Here is a 16,685-nt window from a genome sequence, read left to right as displayed (position 1 = left end):
ATGTGGTTGCTGGGATTTGAACTCAGGACCTCTGGAAGAGCAGTCAGTGCTCTTAACTGCTGAGCCATCTTTCCAGCCCTGACTGCTACATTCTTAAGGGACCCGACAGCATCCCTCTTCCTGAAACTCCTGTTTATATCTTTATAGGATGGGCATCTGATTATGTCAGATTTCATGGGAACCCTAGAACAGTGACATCCCAACCCATCCTCGTGGTCTTTGAAACAAATGTGGGAACCTACAAGTGGGACTTGCTTTCCCCTTTCTCCACCACAGGAGTATATACAAGTTAAGCCTCTCGTGCTGAACTCTCCTGCAGGGTGCTATCAGTGTGATCACCCGCCATTTATTCTAGATGCCCATTCAGTCAACGTCAATAAGCAACAACTCTTCCACTAAGTAACATGTACACGACCTCAGCACCAAGGCAGCCAAGTGGAAGGCCGTCTTCACCACACACTCCGGAAGGTGTGGCAGAATCCTGCTGCTGCCTTTCTGTTGGCAAGGGTGGCTGGGAAAAGCCCTCACTCTGTCTTGAGTACACATCTGGGCTCCTGGCTACAGCTGCTGCTGCTGTCATCCAGGGAACAAGCGACACCCAGTACCCAACTTTTCTCCTTATATAGAAAGAGCATCTATGCAGGAATCCCCATGCTGCAGTCTCACTGGGAGGAGTCACTGTCTCAGCCAGCAGGACACAACAGGAGAGAGGAAGTTTTAGAGTTTCCTGTGACTCAAAGCACTAGTCACATTTCAGCAAATGATCACACAAGTGAAGGCGTGGGGGTGGGGGGTAATCTGCTCGGCATCCTGCAAAGTCCAGTGTCTGTGCCAGCAGAACTGTGGGGATAACGTCTCTAGGAGCCAGAACCCTGAGTGGGCGCCTCTCCACACTACTTCTTTTACAAATCTTTTCTAGAGGTTAGCCATATTCGTTCTCCCCTTACTATCTCTGAGTGGCACATCCCTGTGGGTGTCGGATGGTCTGCCATTGACAACTTTAATTTTTTTAAGGTCTCTCATAGAACTCACTGACTTAGGCTGGCCATTGAGCTCTGGGGACCCTGTGGCCTCTGCTCCCCTAGTGGTAGGGTATAGATGTGGATGCTGGGGAATCCACTCAGGGCCTCATGCCTGTGTGGCAAGCATTTTACACACTGAGCCGACTCCCCAGACCCTCTCCTCACCTCTCTTGCCTTGGCCCATCCCCTGGCCTCTCTATGTTGAGTAGCCCCTAACCAAACTGCTGTAGTACTCATTCAGCACGTGCTGTGGGCTGTGCACACAGTGGGCCCTCACAGAGATAATATTCTAGTGGCGAAACAGATTAAACACGAGAAAAGGACAAATGAGTTGTAAATTAGGTACTCTGCTTTATGTCGGTGGGGCCAGAGGTCCAATCTACAGCTTCCTCAAGAAAACGAAACAGACTAGAGCAAGGAAGAGACTGACCCAGCGGGTGCATCCACTGATGTGGCCTCTTCTACACACCACATACTCAGCCCCAGTGTTCTCTCTCAAGGCGGCGTCTCAACAGCCTAGGCTGGCCTCAACAGCTCTTCCTCCTGCCTTCTCCTCCCAAGTGCTTGGATTACAGCCTGAGCCACCACACCTGGCTTCCCGTCATCTCCTGCCAGGTTTCCTCCGATTAGCAATGCCTTCTCTTTACTCTTAGCTGCCTTTTGGCTCTAATGCCAGTCTAGGGAAACATCTTTTACTTCTCCATTACAAAGTTTCTTCTTTTAAATTCCTTTACCTTAAAAAAAATTTTTTGGACAAGGTCACATAACTCAGATTGACCTCAAATTTGAAATTCCCCTGCCTCTGCTTCTAAAGTAAGCGCTGAGATCGTGGAGTATCACCATATTCTCCTTTTTTTTTTTTTTTTTTTTTAAAGCGTGCCTAATGCCATTCCTGACACTGATGATTTCAACTCAAGAGGGAAAAGGACTCCGAAAATGAAGAACGGTGCATGTCTTTAATCCCTGAGAGGCAGAGGCAGGCAGATCTTGGCCAATTTCAGGTCAGCCGGGACTACAAAGTGAGACCTTGGCCCAAAATTGAAAAGAAAAGAGGTCTATACAAATATGAATTGTTTAGTAATCATCGTTACCACCAAGAGCACTCTGGGATTCTGGGAACCTGGCCAGCAGGATGGCTGGGTGGGGGAGGGAGGATGAGACAGACGCAGCAGCTCTTCAGCCCCGTGACAGAGGAAGGTGGAGAAGCTGCCCCACGTCTCAGGCAGTGCTTTGTTTTCTGCTGTCTTCCGCTCTCCGCCAACTCAGTTGGTCACAAGACGCAACTTGAACTTTTGCACTGATTTCCACACAAGAGTTCATAAGAGCTGCAACACCAAGGCCTTGACGTTCAGTTCACTTCCTTGTTTGTGCCCCGCTATGCAAAAACAGCTGAACCTCCCAGTCCTAATGCCCTCCTGGGGTGGCAGTAAGGATCAAACGTTTGAGTACAATACACTTGACCCTGAAGATAAACCCATGGTGCCTCCAGGTTCAGGGCATATCCCTGTGGGAAGGGGAAGGTGCAATGGGTAGAGTAGAGGTGCTTGTAGAGCATGGCCAAACTGTGCAGGCTCTGAGGCTTGGCCCCATGTGGGGTTGAGCAGTCTTCCCACAAGCGACCTAGGCACACTAACCGGAGGCCCAGGACCCGATCTCGGGCGTGTGGGGGATGGGCTGCAGAGAGAGGCTTCCTCCTTTCTTGGAAGGTGGCTGCATTGAGCACACCATTCCTTTTGGCCATGGCCAGTGAGCCAGGCTCAGGCTTGAGAAGTTACCGTGCTGTTGTCTGCAGCAGTCAGTGAGAAGCAGGAGGAAGGCAACAGTGCTAAACTCCAGGGGAAGGCTCGGCCATCACCTTTCACAAACACTCACTACCCCAAAACATTTTTTCTTTCTCATCTTAACAGCCTAGAACACAAGGAAGCAATGTTGTCCAGCTGGGTCAGTCCAAAGAGACTCCAAGAAAAAGACCGCTTATTTTCTGTCCCCCAAAGGGAGAGATGGCAACAGGAAAATGCCACATTTAGGATAGTGGGGGAAGAAAGAGTGGCTAGAGGCCTCCCAGAATTAGCAAGATTTTTTTTTTTTGGTTTTTTTTTGGAGCTGAGGACCGAACCCAGGGCCTTGAGCTTGCTAGGCAAGCGCTCTACCACTGAGCTAAATCCCCAACCCTGAATTAGCAAGATTTTGGGTTGAAGACCATCAGTGGAGGCCAAGGACTCCTTAAAGACTCTGTCAGTTGGCATAGGTGGCTCTGGGGACCCAGGAGGCTGGCGTCCTTTCTGAATTCCGGAACATGCTTTCCAATGCAAATAAAGGGTAATTAGTAGAACTGTGCTGGAGTGTGTCCAAGCACTTCCTGTCTGTCCTTTGAGTCATTTGGAAATGGTTAACAAATAGGTTGGACACCTGGCTCCAAACGGGAGAAGGGAATTTCCATGTAAAATTCTTTTTTCCCCCCGAAGCCATTCAGACCAGGACTGAAGTGCACCCTAATGACTCCAAAGTCCCAAACTGGCTAAGTTAGAGCAACCGCTGCAGACAGGAGGAGGCTGCGTGTAAAAGGCTTCGCTGGGAGGGCCATGTGTTTCTGGCGTCGCTGGCTGGTGGATCTGGCTGACAAACTGTCAAAAGTTGCATTTCTGTCCCCAGACCCCACCGGCCACCTGCAGTGGACTTGTTCTCACTGGGTGGGAGAATTTACACGAACCCAGATCTGAAATGAATCCTGGTGGGGAGCGGGGGCCATCCCAAACAGTTGATCTCCTTTTGGCTTTCACTTAACGCCCACACAGATCTGTGCAGGGCCAGTGGGTCAAAGAACAAGACCAGCTGGCACCTGCCTATCACAGCGCGGAGCAATTCTAAAGGCCTGAGTGGGCAGCTGCCTATCTTGGGCTTTGTAAGATCTCTTCCGGGAACAGGCTAAATATGCAAATGTATACAGGTAGGTTAGTTATTTCCTGCAAAGCAAGGCCTCACCTTCAAGGCAAACATATTACCTCAGGTGAACTTTTGATCCTGTGGGGAAGGAAGGCACTGGAACCCAAACCCCTGTCAACCACAGAGGACTCCTAAGATCGCTGCAAGGCATACTGTGAGAAGGTTGGCTAGTATGATAGGATGTTGTCTTGAAAAAGTACTCCTAAGTAATTATCTTAATAACCTTACTAATTAATTCTTAGGTAGCAAGTCAGGCCTGACGTAGTTACCTGTCCATAATCCCAACACTCTGCAGACCGAGGCAGGCCACTCTCCTCCTAGGCTACACTGTAACTGACGCACGCAGCCAAGACCGAGCTACTCATGAAGAAAATGCATCAGCTTTTCTGCCGTCTATTAAAAAAGGTTGGGCCGGGTGTAGTGGCGCAGGCTTCTTATTCACAGGCAGAGGCAGGTGAGTCTCTGAGTTCCAGGTCAGCTTGGGATACAGTTGCAGAACCAGGGCGACATACAGAAACCCTGTCTCAAACCAAAAAGATTGAGCATGCCATCAATCTCCTTTTTAAAAAAGTGGTTTAATCATAGTCACCTATACTAGATCATCTGGAGTCAGTGTAAGTTCTGAAAGCTGTTGTTTCCCCTTTCAAACTTTTTTAAACATTTATTTAACAAGTATGTGGTGGAACAAGGACAATCTGTGGTTGTGGATTCTCTCCTCCTACCCTGTGGACCCCAGGGATTGAATTCAGATGGCTTAGCTCCTAACACTCACATCGAGTGGCTCACAACCACCTGTAACTCCAGCTCCACATGCAACACCCTGTTCTGACACCACAATACATGTGCACACTCCCCACGCAAATACACGTAACGAAAAATAAAACAAGCCTGTCGATGGTGTCTGATAGAGGACTGAACTATACTCATTATCCAAATAATGAAGCATCCCTCTTCAGAGCCCGCCATCCAGATTATGCACACTTAAGACGCCGGAAGCAGGCTCCCACTCTCACGGCAGTGCCAGAGTGAATGAACTGGTGATGGGGTGTGCAGCTCAGTGGAGAGGAACTTATGAGGAGACTTATGAGGAGGCAGGGGTGGGATGCCAGAGCCCTCTCACATTTCAGGAATAGAAAAGCAACCACTTGCAAATGTTCTGGGCTCCTACTAGCTGGACTTAGGTAGTAGCACGGACTTTGGAGACGCGTCACCATGTATGTCACTATGTATGTCACTATGTATGTATGTCAGTGGTTAATGGAGCCAGGCAGCCACTGACAGAAGAGTCAGCACACTGCTCCAGGTGAATCCAGGACAAATGAGCAGGGTTTGGGACTTGCTTAGTCTCTTAGACTTTTAGCTTAGGAAATCTTTTTTTTTTTATTTCCTTAAATATTCTACACCGAAGCAAGCTTATACATAAATATAATTCACACAACATCTTTCTTGAAATAAACACAAAAAATAGGTGAAGCAAAGAGATGAAACTATTGCAAAGCAGGGTGGGAGTTCTGCTATCAGCTAATGTATGAATTATACTGGTCTAAGCTAGCAGCATGGTGCATATGAAGTTAATCCTAGCACCTGAGAGGCAAGGGTGTGTTGATCTCTATGAGTTCAAGACTAGCCTGGTCTCCATAGTGAAGCCTTATCTCAAAATAAATAAGTAAATAACTAAACAAGCAAAAAAAAAATTAAAAATCCCATTAGTTAATTTGTGCATTGCTTTTCAAGTATGGTCAGATAACAAATGTTAGTCCCTGTTAAGAAAAAAACATAAACCAACCAGCCAACCAAAAACCAACGAAGGACAACCTTTCCAAAATTCACGAGGCGAGGTGACTTTTCATTTTATTTATTCAGTTACGACTCTGATGACTACCCCAACTTCCTAGGAAGTTTCCTCTTGATGTTGCTGATGTAACACAGTATAAGGGCTGCAAGTCTCATGAGACATAAGGACCACAATTTCTGACTGCAAACCATGATGCTGGGTAATGTTTGAATGAAAACATTTGATATGGATGGTCAGATGAAAGATACCAAAATGTCAGACAGCCCATCGACTGCTGTTGCCATGAGATTCAACAGTCAACATCAGTCTGATAAGCTACCCGACAAGGTGGTACAGCCATGCAGATGTCACGACCAGGACAGGGGGCAAGCACGAGATGCTCAGGCGGGGTTTAAAGCAAAGCAAACGTCTCTGGCTTGCCGGGGCTTAATGCCAATTCTAGGAAAGAAAGCGGTTTATTTTCCTACCAAGCAAAACAAAATGAACAGGGTCAATCAGAAAAATGTCAAAGGAAAATCACAATGAAATAAAATACAGAAACACAGAGAAGTAAACTTCCGCCTGATGAAGCCAGAGAACAAACAGCGAAACTAACACAAACATGAGAGCCTTTCTTGCTAGTGTCCTTTGATTTATACATCATCACTTCTGTTTATATGAAGTAAGAGAGTCCTGTTCTAGGTGAACCTCACACCACAGCTCGCTTAGCTCTCCAGGTCCAACATAACAAACCTCGGGGCTGGCTCTCTCAGGCCATAAATAAAAGCCCAGCCAACTCTGGTTTAAGTCTAATTGGCCAGGCTGCCCCTCACTTTGTAGAAGTGAAAAAGAGACAAAAAACCATTGCACTAAAGAAAACGGACACAATTTTGGAATGATCAAAGATGTCTTTATAAAGTTTTTCACGACTTCATTCTAAATATACAGAATAAAAAATGGCGTACTCATTTGTGAGACACCAACCAGATTTTCCTTATACTGTCTCAAAGTTTAAAGATCAATTTCCCCAGAGGGTGTGCAATGCATCATAAAATGGCCTTTTTGAGGGTGGGAAAGGAAGGCATATTACATTGTTCCATGATAGGCATGCAAGACTGCTATCCAATATATATAACTTATATACATTTGGTGACTTAGAAAAACCAATCATTTGTGACAAGCCTGAAAAGCCTGGCATATTTAACATACGTCAGAAGGTTCTGTGTGGCCGAGGTTCTCCAGTTGGACCATGTGGCCCTGTGAAAGTGTCAGAAGGCCAGTTTTGTTAAGTTTGCAGCAGAACATCATATCCACCCTAAGGAATACAATGTGGATTGAATCGAGGGTGGAGACCTTACCTTAACAAAGAAAGCAAGAGTATGTCAGTGTAAAATGTGGACTAGACTGCTTTCAGGGAGACATGTTTTAAAAATCAGTACAGGTTGGAAATGGGGATCTTCCTTCCTGGTGAGAGCCCTCCCGGTGTAAGGCGGGCTGCACCACGCTAACCTCTGCAGATAAAAACTCTCTGCTTATTTAGTCTTCTCCTCTGAGTTCAAGCGCTGCTGGACTCGTTTGGCATAGCTCTGTGCCATGGAGTTAATGATAGACAGGATAAAGTAACACACCATGGCCACGACCAGCTTCTCAAACGTCCAGGATAACCAGTTTTCTCCCTGGAGGGAAAAAGCAGAACAATTCAAGGAAAACGGTTTCCTAAGTTCAACACCAAGAAGATTACTTCAACCTCAAGGGAAACAAATGTTGAGAGCTTGAGGCTTGCCTATAAAACCCAAACAATTAAGAACCGGTCCCTCGGCACCCTGAAATCTACATTTAAGCCAAGCCTTTTCACTCCGCTGTCTGTGGGAGTTCAGGCTGCCGGTGGATAGCTAACTTGTATGTCAGGGAGGCATGGAGGAGGGCTGATCTTTTATACTGTGCTCAAGTGGTCTGGTTGGCGGCTACTCTCTCAGCTGCCTTGCAGATCCTGCTCAGAAGGGAAGAGAATTTAAACTGTTTTAGTGTCAGAGCTGCTTTTAGGATGTAAATGTAAGCCATCTTTGGAGGCCGACGGCAGCAAAGTAAAGCGGCAGCAAAGTAAAGCGATACTGGAAGTCGAAAGCCGAGGGGAAACAACTACTCTCCTCCAGGCTCGCTGGTTCAGGGTGCTGCCCACACATCTGCCGGTTCTTTCCTCTCTGCCCCAGGAACTGAAGGCAAACCGCCAAGCCGTTTATTCAAGTTAAAAGTTCAGCTGTGCTAGGAGCCTTGCTTTATTTAAAAACGAGGAAAAAGAAAAAGCAAGCAAGCAGTTGCTTTCCAACAGCAGAAATGAAAAAGGATAACCACGTTACCTAATACGTGGTGATGGTGTAAGTTTTAACTTTTTAACCCAGTCTGGAATTGTACATATAACTCATCTGAGATCAAGACCACACTGCACATAACAGAATCCTGTCTTCCATTACCCCATCCTTGTTCCTGAAATTCTACCAGACAGACAGACAGACAGACTGGTAAACTACCTCAGCCACCCCATCTAGAAATCGGGAGAACTCCAAATCTAATTTGAGCCTGCGGCTGCCTGCCACGGGGGAGCCGCCAGAGGGATGGATCCTCACCTGCGCTGTGCCTGCTTCGCTTCTATGGTGGAGCTTCTGCCGCTGGGCCTCCAGGTATTCCTGAAAAGGCTTCTGCAGAGACGGACCTATGCCGGGTACAGCCCTGGAAGCAGGCACCAAAGGAAAGACACATTTGGGAAGAAAAGCAAGAGAAACAAATGTTAAAGGAAATCTACTTACCCTTCAGATTTAAAAAAAAAGGGGGGGGGAGGAGCAAAGACTGCATAAAAAGGGCAAAATTCAACAATCAGAGATGCAGCAATCCTGTGACACTTGGTTAGTGATAAAATCCCTCCTGAGCTCCTCAGAGTAGAGGCAGCGCCAACATTAATGCATTTGGGAGAGAGTAGGAGAGTGAGCCCAGAGCCACTGCTATCTCAGGAGGGTGAGGCCAGCGCAGCTGAGACTGCACACTGCTGTGGCACAAAGAAGAAAATGAATGACTTCTGAGAAGTCCCACATTTATCACCACTAGTTCCTGTAAGAACTGGTTTAAACCGATTAATAAGGAAATGACTTATGCTTGTGTCATCTCTAGTTAAAAAAGAAACTGCCCTCCCTCTCTCTGACTGTCCCGTCTTCTCAGGGGGATGGGGTGGGTGGGAGGTGCTTTCTCAATCTAAGTCCTTATTAGGACAACCCCTGCGTCATCCTTATCCAAAAAGAATGCATTAGCACATTCGGGAGGCACCTCCCCCAGCCAGGAGTCAGTGATTAACAAAGGAACAAAGAGAACTACGGACCCTGAATCATTTCATGGCTTATGATGGATGTTTGCACAGAAACTCCTGTACATTATAACAGCTTGTTCCAAGATGTCTGGATAGCTATCACTGATAAGGCTCTAGACCAACCAAGCTCCCCAGTTTGTACAGCCAGGGCTGTAAAACCGGTCCGGCAACTGAAGCTACCAGGCTCCGTTTTTCCCCCCCTTTTCTTTTGATAGCTAACAGGTTGTGTAAAGTGGAACCGTGGGGCAACTCTGAAAAAGTAAACACCCTTCCTTCCTGTACCCTTATTCTCTCATCTGTCTCATGTGCTATAAGGCAAACAAGCCTGAACTTTTTCTAGGGCCAGGGAAAGTATAGCAGGCGTATGTGTGCAGTGCCCAGCGCTACTTCGCACAGTTCGCCAGTGAACTCTATCTTTTTTCCCCGGGGCGATTAAATTGTTGCTTACAAAAGCAGAATAATAAGAGAAGACTCTTTTTTGCTACTATATTTTCCAGCCATAGCAACTTCGCAATTGTTGGCCATTCTTTTCTTTTTACAATTACTACCTATCAATCTTTTACCTAGTAATCTCTACCTTGTGTCCACGCTATAAAAAAGAGAAAAACAAAACACCCCCAAACAAAATGCAGCCGGGCATATTAGCACACTCAAGTAGGCCCAGCACTCATGAGGCAGAGGCAGGTGAGTCTGAGAGTTAAGAGGCCTGGTCTTTCATTGGGACAGAGAAACTAGAGAAAGTACAGTCCCAAATGCTCAGTGTAGAAAATAAACGCTAAGAGAACTGGAAGGAGAAAGGAAAGATGACTGAGGGACAGTAATTATAGCCTCAGCAGACAAGCTTGAGGGTGAGGCAGTGCAGACTGACCGCAGACCTACAATGGCAAACAGTGAGGTAGTGCGGTCCCAGGTGGGACTCTCTCTGAGTGGATGGATGCACATCCCCTTAGCAGCTTAGGCAACTTCCTTATGGTATGAGCAGGAAGGCAAATTGTCTCTCCAGTTATACGAGGAATAAATTATCTATGTCAAAGCAATTCCAGCAAAACGTGTGGACAGATACGCTGGCCTTGAATGCAGCAGGTGCACAAGAGCTTTCCTCTTCCTTGGTCAGTTCACACAGCCTTAACACCAGCCTCCCCACGGTCACCTCAAACTACCGAGGGCTTCGAGAGTTAAGACAGTAAAGCGCTTAAGTGTCTGTCAGAACCATTCCAGAATCTCTTTACAACAGCGTGAAAAGATGAACATTTGCCACTCATCTTAAGTCATTTAAGGTCGGCCGACCTGCAGATTTTCAAGGAGTAATTTTGGGAGAGGGGGTGGAGGGGTTGGTGGGGGGAGATGAATTTGCTGAGCAGCTCTCTAATTTAGGCTCCAGAGAGCTGTGTGGTGTGGGGGATCTTCCTCCAAGTTCCCATTAAAGACGCAGACAAAGATAAAAATAAATGTTTCATATATTATTAATATTGTAACCCAAACTATGATGAACAAATAAATGATCTGAATAAATCTAAAATATAACACATTTGAAATCTAGGTATAGTTCTAAAGCCAATTGTTTGCTGTAGTCTTGTAGCCTGTTAAGCTCCCTTACTTTGGAGTCAGCACTTCAGGCTGGTCCTGAACTGAGCATGGACTCAAAGATCCTTCCGCCACCTCCAGGGAGGAACTACATGTATGGGTCACCACTCCGGCCTGGCCTCTTCCTATGTGTTTAACTTTTGTTTCCCTTTTCTTTTCTTTTCTTTTCCGACAGGGTCTTTCTATGTAGCCCAGGCTGGCCTCAAATTTATAACCCTCTTGCCTTTCTACTTTCTGAGTGACTATAGACATGCACCATTGTGTGTGACACAAAGCATTCTCAACATTTTTATTGAATTTATCCACTGTGTATGTGCACCTGTGTGTTGTTGTTTTAGATTTATTTATTGTAGATGAATGTTTTATCTGTATGACTATATGTGCATGTGTATGTGCACCAGTGTGCTGTTGTTTAGACTTATCTATTGTAGATGAATGTCTTGTCTGTCTGACTATATGTGCATGTGTGTGTGCACCAGTGTGTTGTTGTTTAGATTTATCTATTGTAGATGAATGTTTTGTCTGTCTGACTATATGTGCATGTGTGTGTGCACCAATGTGCTGTTGTTTAGATTTATCTATTGTAGATGAATGTTTTGTCTGTATGACTATGTGTGCATGTGTGTGTGCACCAGTGTGCTGTTGTTTAGATTTCTTTATTGTAGATGAATGTTTTGTCTGTCTGACTATATGTGCATGTGTGTGCACCAGTGTGCTGTTGTTTAGATTTATCTATTGTAGATGAATGTTTTGTCTGTATGACTATATGTGCATGTGTGTGCACCAGTGTGCTGTTGTTTAGGTTTATCTATTGTAGATGAATGTTTTGTCTGTATGACTATATGTGCATGTGTGTGCACCAGTGTGCTGTTGTTTAGATTTATCTACTGTAGATGAATGTTTTGTCTGTATGACTATGTGCATGTGTGTGCACCAGTGTGCTGTTGTTTAGATTTATTTATTGTAGATGAATGTTTTGTCTGTATGACTATATGTGCATGTGTGCAGTACCCAAGGAGGCTGGAAGGGGGAGTTGGACGCCCTAGAACTGGGGTGACAGATGGTTGCTAGCCACCATGTAACGGTCGGGAACTGAGCCCTCTGCAAGACCAACAGGGTTCCTAACCCCTGGGCAGTCTCACTGCCCCTTCTCCCTCCCTTGTTAAGACGGGGTTTCACTAAGTAGCATGGATAGCCTGGAACTCAGAGACCCGCCTGCTTCTGCCTTCTGGGTGCTGGGATCAAACAGGTGCGCGCCACCCCCCCCAGAGAACAACTTCCCCAACTCCGGTTGTCAGCTCTTAGGCCCTAACTCAGGTGTCAGGCGTCTTTACCTTTTGTGCCACCTCACCGGGCCCCCAAGAGATTTTTGAATGAAAAAAAAAAAAAAAAAAAAAAGGAAGTTACTACAACAAGTGCTTTTAACCACCGAGCCAGCTTTCTACTGCCCACTGCCCACCCCCACTTCGCAGACAGGGGCTCAAGCAGCTCAGGCTGGGCTAGAACTTGTTATACAATCCACACTTGCCAAGACTCCTGATCTTCCTGCCTCTCCCTCCAGAGTGCTGGGATTTCAGGCCTGCGCCATCACACCCAGTTCATCCATGGTGTCATCACACTGCCAGAGAACACGCTGCCATCCTCAGCCACAGCTGGTATTCTTAACACACAAACCAACGGCTCATAAACTCACCCCTCAAGATATGTTTGAGAAGTAGACCAGAGGTAAGAGTCTATTCTGACACACTAGGAATAGTGTGCTTGCTGGTGTGCGTGCGAGAGAGAAGGGGGCGGGGAGGGAGAGAGTGTGTGCATGTATACATACATTACAGTTCAGTGTTGGTTTACAGCTGACATTCTGAAAGCATTAAGTTCAGAGCCTAACTCTTACCTAACCCTCAAGAGTGCAGCCCTCCCCTACCACTAGTGCTGAGTGAGCTCAGGGAACTGGTTTTGTGACACAGAAGCACACAATGCCAGGGAAGGGCGAGCAGACGAGCTATGACTTAGCACTGAACTCTTTTGTAGCACTTTTATTAGTCTAAAATGGATGCAAGCCAGCTTTATCTTTTATTTCTTTTAAAGATTTATTTATTTATTTAATGTATAGTAGTACACTGTCATTGTCTTCAAAGACACCAGAAGAGGCCATCAGCTCTCATTACAGATGGTTGTGAGCCACCATGTGGTTGCTGGGAATTGAACTTAGGCCCTCTGGAAGAGCAGCCAGAGCTCTTAACTGCTGAGCCATCTCTCCAGTCCCCACAAGCCAGCTTTATAAATAGCTACTTGCTTCTGTAAGAAAGGATTGAAGAGGGAAGGTTGTCTGATTTTCCTTTTCCTTGTCCTTTAAAACAATAGGGAGAAAGAATTCTGTAGATAAATTGGGAGGCAGAGTCAGGTAAATCTGAGTTTGAGGCCAGCCTGGACTACAGAGTGAATTCCAAGATAGCCAGGGCTACACAGGAAAACCCTGTTTTGGAAAGCAGACAAATACTTAAGCCCCAAACAAACAAATTTTGTGGGTAGTAGGCGGTGTTTGATATTCTGCTTTTTGTTTCTGACTGTGTGTGTGTGTGTGTGTGTGTGTGTGTGTGTGTGTGTGACAAAACAACAAAAATCAATTCTGAATTCTTAAAAGAAAAACCTCAAAAGTTCAGAACTCAAAACTGATGTGTTTGACTGTTTCCCATGGTTTTGAACCTAAGTATATGTTAGCATAGACAGAAGACAGACTTTTTGACAAAACAGTAATTACTGTTTTAAAAGAAAGAAAGAAAGAAAGAAAGAAAGAAAGAAAGAAAGAAAGAAAGAAAGAAAGAAAGAAAGAAAGAGAGAGAAAACTGCAGCTGCACGTGGTGGCTCACACCTACAACTTCAGTAGCTGAGATGAGGGAGCAGGAGAAATGTGCAAGAAATGCCAATGGGCTGCAGCCGGGACAGCAGTGCAGGGAGGAGTCGAGCTCAGACAAAGCAAACAGACCACACTAAGCAACACCCAAATAAACACACTCAAAACAACATTTGAGAAAAATAAGAGTCCTGACCACTTCGTAAGTAAACTCTTTTATTTTTGCAATAGTTGTAGAAACATTTAACTCTCTTTGTCTAAGTCATGTATCTAACAAGAATGTACAGTCTGAACTCTCCTCAACTTAACTCATAAAGGCTTGCATTATTTTCTCTTCTCAGATAAGCCAGGAACCATCTGTCCCGAGGAAGCTGCAGAGCTAGCAGAGCTTGTTGAAGAGTGGGTGGGAGAAATATTCCACAATGCACACATTTTTACTCATTGCCCAATACAGAACCCATACCCAATCCAAGTACACGACAACCACCATCACCACCACCATCACCTCCTCCCCCTCCCCCTCCCCCTCCCCCTCCCCTACTTTTCATGGGAATTCTTTCAAACTGTGTCTCAAACAGGTTGGCTCACCACATATAAACCACATCTGATTAACTGAATGACTTTTCCATCATGGAGATAGTAACTTAACTAGATCTCGCTATGAAATAACTTAACTTTTCCTTGTGCTTGTTATGATTCTGTTTGGATTTTTCTAGTCAGATGTGGTTTTGGTTAGTGTACTGTCATAGCACTATACTTAACAGAAATGTGATCTGCAAAAGTTTACTGTTTTGCTAAAAATGGGAGGTCATGTCTATAATCCCTGAAGTGGGTAAACAGAGGCAGAAGGACAGCAAGTTTGCAGTGAAACTGTCTGAAAATCAAAACGAGATCATTCAGGCAGCTCAGTGGGTGAGGCTTGATGGGTACTCCTGAGGACACGCACACACACACACACACACACACACACACCCCAATGCCAGGCATAGTAGCGTATGCCTTTAATCTCGGCACCTGGGAGGCAGAGGCCAGCCTGGTCTATATAGTGTACTCCAGGACAGCCAGAGCTACAAACAGAGACTCTCCCACCCCCTAAAAAAATCACCCCAAACCAAACCAATAAAAATGTACTGTTTTGTTAAGTGGTTGAAACTCATCTGCCTAGTGCAGGGGCATGACTGAAGTACATTTTAAACTTAATCCAAGCTATGCTTCTTTCTTGACTACTTCCCTAGGATCTCAGCACTAACAGGAGCATGTAAAAACATATTTCTGTGGGCCCTAAACAAGGAAGCTATGGCAGAGGTAGTTTTCCCCTTTACCTCATTGTGTGACACTTCGAGGCTAAGTTATTGCATCTTCTGGTGATTATCAGAGTACTAACCTCAGGGGCTAACAAAGGGATCACTGAAAACTCACAAAGGGAAGAATGCTTTTACAAGAGTCAGGTCATCATCACAATACTAATACTACTTTATTGCTTTGGTTATATATACACACAAAACCCCACTTTACTTATTCCTGTCTGTGTGCACACACATAGGAGCACTGCAGCTTGTACGTAGAGGTCAGAGGACAACATGTAGGATGGTTCTTTCATCCCACCATGTGGTCTTAGGAACCGGGCTCAGGGTATCACACTTGACAGGAAGTGCCCTTCCACACACTGAGCCATCTTACTGGCCTGTTTTGTTTATTGAGATATGGTTTCATGGAGCCCAGGCTGGCCTGAAACTTTTTATATACCCAAGGATGATCTTGAACTCCTGATTCTCCTGCTTCTACATCTAGTGCTACAACTAGAAGCATGTGCACATCTGCCTTCAAAACCCATCTTAAGGCTTGGTTAGCAGTCTAATTAAATGTCAAGGAGGAAGGCAAGCTATTTCTATAAAAATAATCTCCTCTCCTACCCCCTCTCCTTTCTACACAGCCCAGGCTGTTCTGTTGGATTCAGAGATCTACTGGCCACTGCCTCCAGAGTGCTGGGATCATAGATGTGCACTGTGGTACCCAGCAGTCTCTTGACTTTATAATGGACAGCTATGAAGGATCTTTTATGAATCTGGACAGCCAATCCTGTACTAAAAACCTGTGCTGAGAGAAAAAACTTTTATCTTTTAAATTAGTAAATTTGATAGTAAATGAAATTCAGTAGCTCTGAACTCACATCCTCCTGCCTGGGCTTCTCATGTGCTGGGGAATACTATCGTCCTCTTTCACAGGGCTGGTGGGTGGTGGGAAGGGCCTCCTTATGGAGCCCAGGCTGGGCTGGGACTCTGAAGTGTTCTGGCTCTGTCCTCAGAGTGCTGGCGTCTCAAGCAAGCACACACTAACAGTCATCTTTCGACTGAAGCCAGCAGAGTCCTCTGAAGACAATGAACTGGACTCTTAGGGCAACAGTGGGACAAACAGTGGGGTAGATATACTTTGGGGATAAAATAAAAGCCCTCTCCCATTCTACTTCCGTCACACACAGACCTGTCTTCTATTTAAAAAAAAAAAAAAAAAAAAAAAAGAGGTGATAATTATCTTTCTTGGTAAGACACATAAATAATTCTGTTTTTAGAAATATGTGCAGGAGAAAGAGAGGGAGGGAGGGAGGGAGGAAAGAAAGAAAAGAAAAGAGAGAAAGAAAGAAAGACTCTAGTTAAACACTGTAGGGTTAAAATTTCCTCCCCACCCCCAGACAGTGAGTGATCTAAACAGGCTTAACGGTTAGTATTTTAATGAGTTGTCATTTCCTGTCTGATAAAGATTCTCACAGAGTTTAACCACCAGTTTCCCTGAGGACCAACCAATACTAAAGCTCTATTCACAGTGACTCAGAGCCGACCTCAGACTCCTAGCCTGATTCAACAATGACAGATTACACGAAACCCTCCACTTAAGGTGGACTCCTTAGAAAGGGCAGGGGAATTTTTCAAGAAATCTTCTGAAGAAGCAAAGGCCATCTCATAGGGCCTTCATTAATATTAATACCTGTCTTGCCCTCAGAGAAACAAGAAGACACTAAAGCAGGGGAGAGTGAGTGGACTGGCACTGACTGAAAACCAGCATCTTTAACTTGGTGAAAGTAAGATCTAGGAATTCTGGGTACCCGGGATGAAAGTGTTACTACTGTAACCATTTCACCGAACACAGAACACAATCTAC

The 16,685-nt window shown here is 45.4% G+C and overlaps 1 protein-coding gene across 3 annotated transcripts in view; it reads right to left on the bottom strand.

The window, feature by feature from the left end:
* Window positions 1-5,804: 5,804 nt before the first annotated feature.
* Window positions 5,805-16,685, bottom strand: part of Vmp1 (vacuole membrane protein 1) — a 98,710-nt gene continuing 87,829 nt past the window's right edge. For all 3 annotated transcript variants that reach the window (XM_032914263.1, XM_032914265.1, XM_032914264.1), the window contains exons 11-12: window positions 8,364-8,466; window positions 5,805-7,415 (exon numbers count right to left, since the gene is read on the bottom strand). In XM_032914263.1, coding sequence (XP_032770154.1) covers window positions 7,272-7,415; window positions 8,364-8,466 — 247 coding nt within the window. In that variant the 3' untranslated portion in view covers window positions 5,805-7,271. The remainder of the gene's footprint in view (window positions 7,416-8,363; window positions 8,467-16,685) is intronic.

The sequence above is a fragment of the Rattus rattus genome, chromosome 9, assembly GCF_011064425.1.
Source record: "Rattus rattus isolate New Zealand chromosome 9, Rrattus_CSIRO_v1, whole genome shotgun sequence".
Lineage (NCBI taxonomy): Eukaryota > Metazoa > Chordata > Mammalia > Rodentia > Muridae > Rattus > Rattus rattus.
The sequence above is the reverse complement of the archived record's forward strand: the minus strand, read 5'-3'. Positions and strand labels throughout refer to the sequence as shown.